General features: G+C 48.4%; 1 protein-coding gene across 1 annotated transcript; it reads right to left on the bottom strand.

The window, feature by feature from the left end:
• Positions 1–6221: 6221 nt before the first annotated feature.
• Positions 6222–8342, bottom strand: LOC136621586 (semenogelin-2-like). Its single transcript, XM_066597172.1, has one exon. The coding sequence runs from the start codon at positions 8340–8342 to the stop codon at positions 6222–6224; it is 2121 nt and encodes a 706-aa protein (XP_066453269.1).
• Between the last annotated feature and the right edge of the window lie 967 nt (positions 8343–9309).

Raw genomic sequence — 9309 nt, 5'->3', positions numbered from 1 at the left:
CATGTGTTATAAGAGAGGAGTCGTGGGTGATAAGGGAGGGGCCGTGGGTGATGAGGGAGGAGCCATGCGTTATAAGGGAGGAGCGGGGGAGGATGAGGGAGGAGCCTTATGTGATAAGGGTTGAGCTGTGGAAGATGAGGGAGGAGCCATGTGTTATAAGGGAGGAGCCGTGGGTGATAAGGGAGGAGCCGTGTGTGATGGGGAGGAGCCATGTGTTATAAGGGAGGAGCCGTATGTTATAAGGGAGGAGCCGGGGATGATTAGGGAGAAGCTGTGCGTGATGAGGGAGGAGCCGTGTGTGATTGGGGAGGGGCCAGCGGTGATAAGGGAGGAGCCGTGTGTGATAAGGGGGATTATAAGGGAGGAGCCGTGTGTGATGAGGGAGGAGCCAGGGATGATGAGGGAGGAGCTGGGGATGATGAGGGAGGAGCCGTGTGTGATGAGGGGGGATGATGAGGGAGGAGCCGTATGTGATGAGGGAGGAGTCAAGGATGATGAGGGAGGAGCCGTGTGTGATAAGGGAGATGATGAGGGAGGAGCCTGTGTGATGAGGGAGGAGCCAGGGATGATGAGGGAGGAGGTGTGTGATGTGGGAGGAGCCATGTATGATAAGTGAGTACACTGCAGTACTTCTGGACTAGAATTGTTGTTAGCCATTAAGTCATTCACGGCCCTCGGTGAGCCTACCGGCGAGCTCCTCCATGTTTTTCAGTTTTGCTTCTCTCAGTTGTGTGATATCCATGCCAGTATCCGCTCTAACAGTATCGGCCATCGTGTTCTTTGGCTCCAGGTCTTCTTCTGCCGCTGATCTGTCCAAGCATTATAGATTTTCTAGTGACCCTGCTTGCATTATATGGCCAAAATACATGAGTCTGAGCCTGGTCACCTTGTCCTCCGTGAGTCTGAGCCCGGTCACCTTGTCCTCCGTGAGTCCGAGCCCGGTCACCTTGTCCTCCATGAATCTGAGCCCGATCACCTTGTCCTCCGTGAGTCTGAGCCTGGTCACCTTGTCCTCCATGTTCTGAGCCCGGTCACCTTGTCCTTCATGAGTCTGAGCCCCGTCACCTTGTCCTCCGTGAGTCTGAGCCCCGTCACCTTGTCCTCCGTGAGTCTGAGCCCGGTCACCTTGTCCTCTGTGAGTCTGAGTCCGGTCACCTTGTCCTCCGTGAGTCTGAGCCCGGTCACCTTGTCCTCTGTGAGTCTGAGTCCGGTCACCTTGTCCTCCGTGAGTCTGAGCCAGGTCACCTTGTCCTCCATGTTCTGAGCCTGGTCACCTTGTCCTCCATGTTCTGAGCCCGGTCACCTTGTCCTTCATGAGTCTGAGCCCCGTCACCTTGTCCTCCGTGAGTCTGAGCCCGGTCACCTTGTCCTCTGTGAGTCTGAGCCCGGTCACCTTGTCCTCCGTGAGTCTGAGCCTGGTCACCTTGTCCTCCGTGAGTCTGAGCCCGGTCACCTTGTCCTCCGTGAGTCTGAGCCCGGTCACCTTGTCCTCCGTGAGTCTGAGCCCGGTCACCTTGTCCTTCGTGAGTCTGAGCCTGGTCACCTTGTCCTCCGTGAGTCTGAGCCCAGTCACCTTGTCCTCCGTGAGTCTAAGCCCGGTCACCTTGTCCTCTGTGAGTCTGAGCCCGGTCACCTTGTCCTCTGTGAGTCTGAGCCCGGTCACCTTGTCCTCCGTGAGTCTGAGCCCGGTCACCTTGTCCTCCGTGAGTCTGAGCCTGGTCATATGGTCCTCTATGAGTCTAAGTTTGGTCATCTGGTCCTACATGTGTCTGAGCACGGTAATCTTGTCCTCCGTGAGTCTGAGCCCGGTCACCTTGTCCTCCGTGAGTCTGAGCCTGGTCATCTGGTCCTCTATGAGTCTAAGTTTGGTCATCTGGTCCTCCATGTGTCTGAGCCCGGTAATCTTGTCCTCTGTGAGTCTGAGCCCGGTCACCTTGTCCTCCGTGAGTCTGAGCCCAGTCACCTTCTCCTCTGTGAGTCTAAGCCCGGTCATCTTGCCCTCCGTGAGTCTGAGCCTGGTCATCTGGTCCTCTATGAGTCTAAGTTTGGTCATCTGGTCCTCCATGTGTCTGAGCCCGGTCACCTTGTCCTCTGTGAGTCTGAGCCCGGTCACCTTGTCCTCCGTGAGTCTGAGCCCAGTCACCTTCTCCTCTGTGAGTCTAAGCCCGGTCATCTTGCCCTCCGTGAGTCTGAGCCCGGTCATCTTGTCCTCCCGTGAGTCTGAGCCCGGTCATCTTGTCCTCCCGTGAGTCTGAGCCCGGTCATCTTGTCCTCCCTGTGAGTCTGAGCCCGGTCATCTTGCCCTCTGTGATTCTGAGCCGGGTCATCTTGTCCTCCCGTGAGTCTGAGCCCGGTCATCTTGTCCTCCCGTGAGTCTAAGTCTGGTCACCTTGTCCTCTGTGAGTCTGAGCCCGGTCATCTTGCCCTCCGTGAGTCTGAGCCCGGTCTTCCTGTCCTCCTGTGAGTCTGAGCCCGGTCATCTTGCCCTCTGTGATTCTGAGCCCGGTCATCTTGTCCTCCCGTGAGTCTGAGCCCGGTCATCTTGTCCTCCCGTGAGTCTGAGCCCGGTCATCTTGTCCTCCCGTGAGTCTGAGCCCGGTCATCTTGTCCTCCCGTGAGTCTGAGCCCGGTCATCTTGTCCTCCCGTGAGTCTGAGCCCGGTCATCTTGTCCTCCCGTGAGTCTGAGCCCGGTCATCTTGTCCTCCCGTGAGTCTGAGCCTGGTCATCTTGTCCTCCTGTGAGTCTAAGTCTGGTCACCTTGTCCTCTGTGAGTCTGAGCCCGGTCATCTTGCCCTCCGTGAGTCTGAGCCCAGTCTTCCTGTCCTCCTGTGAGTCTGAGCCCGGTCATCTTGCCCTCTGTGATTCTAAGCCGGGTCATCTTGTCCTCCCGTGAGTCTGAGCCCGGTCATCTTGTCCTCCCGTGAGTCTAAGTCTGGTCATCTTGTCCTCTGTGAGTCTGAGCCTGGTCATTTTGTCCTCAGGTGAGTCTGAGCCTGGTCATCTTCTCCGCCGGTGAGTCTGAGCCCAGTCATCTTGTTTTCCGGTGAGTCTGAGCCCGGTCATCTTCTCCTCCAGTGAGTCTGAGCCTGGTCATTTTGTCCTCAGGTGAGTCTTAGCCCAGTCATCTTGTCCTCAGGTGAGTCTGAGCCTGGTCATTTTGTCCTCAGGTGAGTCTGAGCCCAGTCATCTTGTCCTCAGGTGAGTCTGATCCTGGTCATTTTGTCCTCAGGCGAGTCTGAGCCCGGTCATTTTGTCCTCAGGTGAGTCTGAGCCTGGTCATCTTCTGCTCCGGTGAGTCTGAGCCCGGTTATTTCTCCTCCGGTGAGTCTGAGCCCAGTCATCTTGTTTTCCGGTGAGTCTGAGCCCAGTCATCTTGTTTTCCGGTGAGTCTGAGCCCAGTCATCTTGTTTTCTGGTGAGTCTGAGCCCGGTCATCTTGTTTTCCGGTGAGTCTGGTCATCTCTCCCTCCAATGATATATCGGGTCTTATACGATTCAGGACTTCTCTGTTTGTTACTCTTGCCGCCCAGGGTATACACAGCAGCTTTCACTAGCAGCTCCAATGCATCACTGCCCCTTCTATCAGCTTCCCTCGCAGTGCAGCTCTCACATCCATACATGGCTCTGGGGACAATGGTGGTTTGCACTGTCCTGCATTTAGTTGCTATACCGATATCCCTTCTCTTCTAGATTTTGTCAATGTTTAGCCTCGCGCTTCGTCCCAACGCTATCCTTTTATCTCTGGCATAGATTCTCCAGCCTGGTCAATGTTCGCACCGAGGAAGATGACTTCTCGCACGCATTCTACGCATTCTACCTTTCAGTTTGAATCTTCTATATCAGCGGCTTCAGACTGGCTTCTGTTTCTGCAAGCAGAGTTGTGTCATCTGCATAACAGAGATTGTTGATGTTTCTTCCACCTATTTTCACCCCGATTGCTAATTCATCCAGGTCCATTTTCCGCATGATCACTTCTACATATAGGTTAAACAAGAAGGGTGAGAGGATGCAGCCCTGTCGGACGCCTTTGCCAATCCCAAACCAATCTGTGTCCCCATACTGATATACAAAGTATCAGTATCCATGTTTCTTGTGTTTCTGGGATAGCAGGGCTACTGCCAGGCACTATGTAACTGTTGAGTGGCCAACGAGGAATGATCTTGTGGTTGTGAGAACAACATAAAGTGTGAAGATATTACTGCCTCCTCTTCACGTAATACTGGGGCTCATTAAACAATTCGTCAGCATTAGACCCGAATTCTGAAGCTTTCTAATACCTAAAGACTGTCTTTCCACAACTTTCAGAAGCGAAGGTCAGAGGTGGAATTTTTGTGGGTGAGGAAATGAATGCAGGATGGTGAAATCATGGAGAGGCTGCTACCAACTGAAAGGCAAGCATGGCAGAGCTTCATTAATGTTGTAGATGGTTTTTGGGCAATCACAAGGTGAAGCATTAGACGAATGGGGCTCAGAATCTTCTTAACAACCACCACAGGATGGGATGCAGAATGTCCCTCAGGTTGCATGTTCTCCATTCACATCTAGAAGTGTTCAAGTCATACATGGGCGCATATTCAGAGGAACAGGGGAAAGATTCCACCAAGACATTAAAGAGTTTGAAAGGAGGGACCAAGGCCAGTATAATGAGCGAATGCTTGGTGACTATATCTGGGGAAGAATCAGAGAAAGTGACAAACCCACAAGAGGAAGAGGAGGAAAACTGGGCACTGTTAGAGGTTATGTGCTTAATGACATTTAAGTACCCTCAAGGGATCTTTCATGCACTGATGCATATTTTACAGATTCAGGAAAGTTTCAGCAATTTTATTGTCAGTAACTATTTTTATACAGCACTGCGATCCACTATGAACAGAGAAAATAAAGGAATCTTCTCACATTTTGAAAAGTCGATTGTAAGGAGAATTTGTGTGTTTACCAAGGAGAAGACAATCCCAGATCTCGTGTAGAAGTCTGGGCCCCTAGGAGAAATACAAATTACACCAGCCTTGTTGCGGTATCAAGTGATTTCTACTTTATTCAACGTTGTATGTAGTTTATATACCATAAGTGACATCACAGGAAAAGTACATACCTCCAAAACTACTAAGAATACCTGATAGGATATAACTGAAATGATTAACATAGGTTCACACCTTTTAAGGTGTAACTATAAAGGTCCTTTTACACGGGATGAACGTTGCGTGCTAACAGATCTGTCTTGCTCACGAAGCAGCCAGCAGGGGGGGCAGTGCAGCAAATTTCTCTCCTCTCGTTCCCCCGCCCCTCTCCCATTGAGATAACACAGCGGTTGTTCGCTACTGAACGGCCGCTATTTACACTGTGCTGATCATCCATCGTTTATGCTGCATAAATGATGAGCGATGAAGCTCATCGTTCAGTTTAAACAGCTGCCGTTCAACAGCGAACAGCCGCTGTATTGTGTTAATGGAGGGGGGGGGGGCGGGGGAGTGAGAGGAGAGAAATCTCCTGCACTGGCCACTCTATGAGCGAGCCAGCACCAGTAGCTCCCGTGTGGCAGCATGGGGGTGCGGACACACAGGGACAGGTGTCAGGCATCATTTGCCCCGATAGTCGTCCCATGTAAAAGGACCTTTACATACAAAGAAACCGTTATTATTTCACTGGGAAGGGATGAAAGGGAGGCGGTCTGGAGGACTTCCTTATCTCTGTGCTATACACTCACTGGTATATGGAAATGGTTACATTTAACCCCTTCACTACTTATACTAGCAGCATGCTATATCTTCCTAGTCTACAATCTAATAGCAATGAACTGGTACATTGAGCTACAGTTTTCATCGATCTCCTGACTCTAAAAACGATCTCACAGATACAATGTTGGATATTTTCATGGTTTGGTGACCTAAAGAATCAGAAACAAAGTCTTGTTACACAATGTAATTACACCAATAGTGAGAGCATCAGTGTGGCTCATATCACTGAACGCACCACATGCAGAGTGACGTATGTTGGTTCCACCAGGCACAGACTGAAGGTGAGAATGATGGAACATCTACCTCATATCAAGTACGGTGACCCCGGAAGTTGGGGCGCTGCAACACAAGAAGAACGCAGACACATGGACTTTCTATGGCATAGAATTAGTATGTAACGGTAGGAAACTCAGGGTGAATCAGGAACAAGTATGTTGGCAGGAGGCCTTCAGGATATTCATATTGGACACCGGATACCCCAGGGGTTTAGATTCGGGATCGGATCTCCTGTATATTTATTGAACATCTATGTCCATGGTTCTCCCTCTTCTGTATGTTTATCTGTCCATGGTTCTCCCTCTTCTGTATGTTTATCTGTCCGTGTTTCTCCCTCTTCTGTATGTTTATCTGTCCGTGGTTCGCCCTCTTCTGTATGTTTTTCTGTCCGTGGTTCTCCCTCTTCTGTATGTTTATCTGTCCGTGGTTCTCCCTCTTCTGTATGTTTATCTGTCCATGGTTCTCCCTCTTCTGTATGTTTATCTGTCCGTGGTTCTCCCTCTTCTGTATGTTTATCTGTCCGTGGTTCTCCCTCTTCTGTATGTTTATCTGTCCGTGGTTCTCCCTCTTCTGTATGTTTATTTGTCCATCGTTCTCCCTCTTCTGTATGTTTATCTGTCCATCGTTCTCCCTCTTCTGTATGTTTATCTGTCCATGGTTCTCCCTCTTCTGTATGTTTATCTGTCCATGGTTCTCCCTCTTCTGTATGTTTATCTGTCCGTGGTTCTCCCTCTTCTGTATGTTTATCTGTCCGTGGTTCTCCCTCTTCTGTATGTTTATCTGTCCGTGGTTCTCCCTCTTCTGTATGTTTATCTGTCCATCGTTCTCCCTCTTCTGTATGTTTATCTGTCCATGGTTCTCTTCTGTATGTTTAGCTGTCCGTGGTTCTCCCTCTTCTGTATGTTTATCTGTCCATGGTTCTCCCTCTTCTGTATGTTTATCTGTCCGTGGTTCTCCCTCTTCTGTATGTTTATCTGTCCGTGGTTCTCCCTCTTCTGTATGTTTTATCTGTCCATGGTTCTCCCTCTTCTGTATATTTATCTGTCCATCGTTCTCCCTCTTCTGTATGTTTATCTGTCCTTCGTTCTCCCTCTTCTGTATGTTTATCTGTCCTTCGTTCTCCCTCTTCTGTATGTTTATCTGTCCATGGTTCTCCCTCTTCTGTATGTTTATCTGTCCATGGTTCTCCCTCTTCTGTATGTTTATCTGTCCATGGTTCTCCCTCTTCTGTATGTTTATCTGTCCATGGTTCTCCCTCTTCTGTATGTTTATCTGTCCATGGTTCTCCCTCTTCTGTATGTTTATCTGTCCATGGTTCTCCCTCTTCTGTATGTTTATCTGTCCATGGTTCTCCCTCTTCTGTATGTTTATCTGTCCATGGTTCTCCCTCTTCTGTATGTTTATCTGTCCATGGTTCTCCCTCTTCTGTATGTTTATCTGTCCATGGTTCTCCCTCTTCTGTATGTTTATCTGTCCATGGTTCTCCCTCTTCTGTATGTTTATCTGTCCATGGTTCTCCCTCTTCTGTATGTTTATCTGTCCATGGTTCTCCCTCTTCTGTATGTTTATCTGTCCATGGTTCTCCCTCTTCTGTATGTTTATCTGTCCATGGTTCTCCCTCTTCTGTATGTTTATCTGTCCGTGGTTCTCCCTCTTCTGTATGTTTATCTGTCCGTGGTTCTCCCTCTTCTGTATGTTTATCTGTCCATCGTTCTCCCTCTCCTGTATGTTTATCTGTCCATGGTTCTCTTCTGTATGTTTAGCTGTCCGTGGTTCTCCCTCTTCTGTATGTTTATCTGTCCATGGTTCTCCCTCTTCTGTATGTTTATCTGTCCGTGGTTCTCCCTCTTCTGTATGTTTATCTGTCCGTGGTTCTCCCTCTTCTGTATGTTTTATCTGTCCATGGTTCTCCCTCTTCTGTATATTTATCTGTCCATCGTTCTCCCTCTTCTGTATGTTTATCTGTCCTTCGTTCTCCCTCTTCTGTATGTTTATCTGTCCTTCGTTCTCCCTCTTCTGTATGTTTATCTGTCCATGGTTCTCCCTCTTCTGTATGTTTATCTGTCCATGGTTCTCCCTCTTCTGTATGTTTATCTGTCCATGGTTCTCCCTCTTCTGTATGTTTATCTGTCCATGGTTCTCCCTCTTCTGTATGTTTATCTGTCCATGGTTCTCCCTCTTCTGTATGTTTATCTGTCCATGGTTCTCCCTCTTCTGTATGTTTATCTGTCCATGGTTCTCCCTCTTCTGTATGTTTATCTGTCCATGGTTCTCCCTCTTCTGTATGTTTATCTGTCCATGGTTCTCCCTCTTCTGTATGTTTCTGTCCATGGTTCTCCCTCTTCTGTATGTTTTATCTGTCCATCGTTCTCCCTCTTCTGTATGTTTATCTGTTCATCGTTCTCCCTCTTCTGTATGTTTATCTGTCCATGGTTCTCCCTCTTCTGTATGTTTATCTGTCCATCGTTCTCCCTCTTCTGTATGTTTATCTGTCCGTGGTTCTCCCTCTTCTGTATGTTTATCTGTCCATCGTTCTCCCTCTTCTGTATGTTTATCTGTCCATCGTTCTCCCTCTTCTGTATGTTTATCTGTCCATCGTTCTCCCTCTTCTGTATGTTTATCTGTCCATCGTTCTCCCTCTTCTGTATGTTTATCTGTCCATCGTTCTCCCTCTTCTGTATGTTTATCTGTCCATCGTTCTCCCTCTTCTGTATGTTTATCTGTCCATGGTTCTCCCTCTTCTGTATGTTTATCTGTCCATCGTTCTCCCTCTTCTGTATGTTTATCTGTCCATGGTTCTCTTCTGTATGTTTAGCTGTCCGTGGTTCTCCCTCTTCTGTATGTTTATCTGTTCATCGTTCTCTCTCTTCTGTATGTTTCTCTGTCCTCTCGTTTCCCACCACTCATCCTCCTCTTTTGTGTTCTTGCTATATGGTTACATTGACCATTCTCCTCGTTCGTTACGCCCCGTAGTTTAGGTTTCATCACTCTATAATTATTTCTCGTTCTCTTTGGCTTCGTTACTTCTCTCCATTCCTATGGATGCTTCTTTTCATGTCGGCTCACTCATTAATCAGGTCTGAAAAGTGCTGAACATTTTATGGTTATTGATATTACATTTTAGGAAAACTTCCTATAAATGATGGGAATTTCCATAAACCTAGATTCCTCTTTATTCTGACATTTTTCTCATTTCATCATTATTTCTCCTCCTTTTTCTTTTCCTGATTACGGACGATGAATGCCGTGTTCTCATAGGCCCCTTGTGCAGCTGCCAGCGTATGAAATGGCCTGTGGG

This window comes from Eleutherodactylus coqui, chromosome 1 (assembly GCF_035609145.1).
Source record: "Eleutherodactylus coqui strain aEleCoq1 chromosome 1, aEleCoq1.hap1, whole genome shotgun sequence".
NCBI lineage: Eukaryota > Metazoa > Chordata > Amphibia > Anura > Eleutherodactylidae > Eleutherodactylus > Eleutherodactylus coqui.
This window is presented reverse-complemented; position numbering and strand designations above follow the sequence as displayed.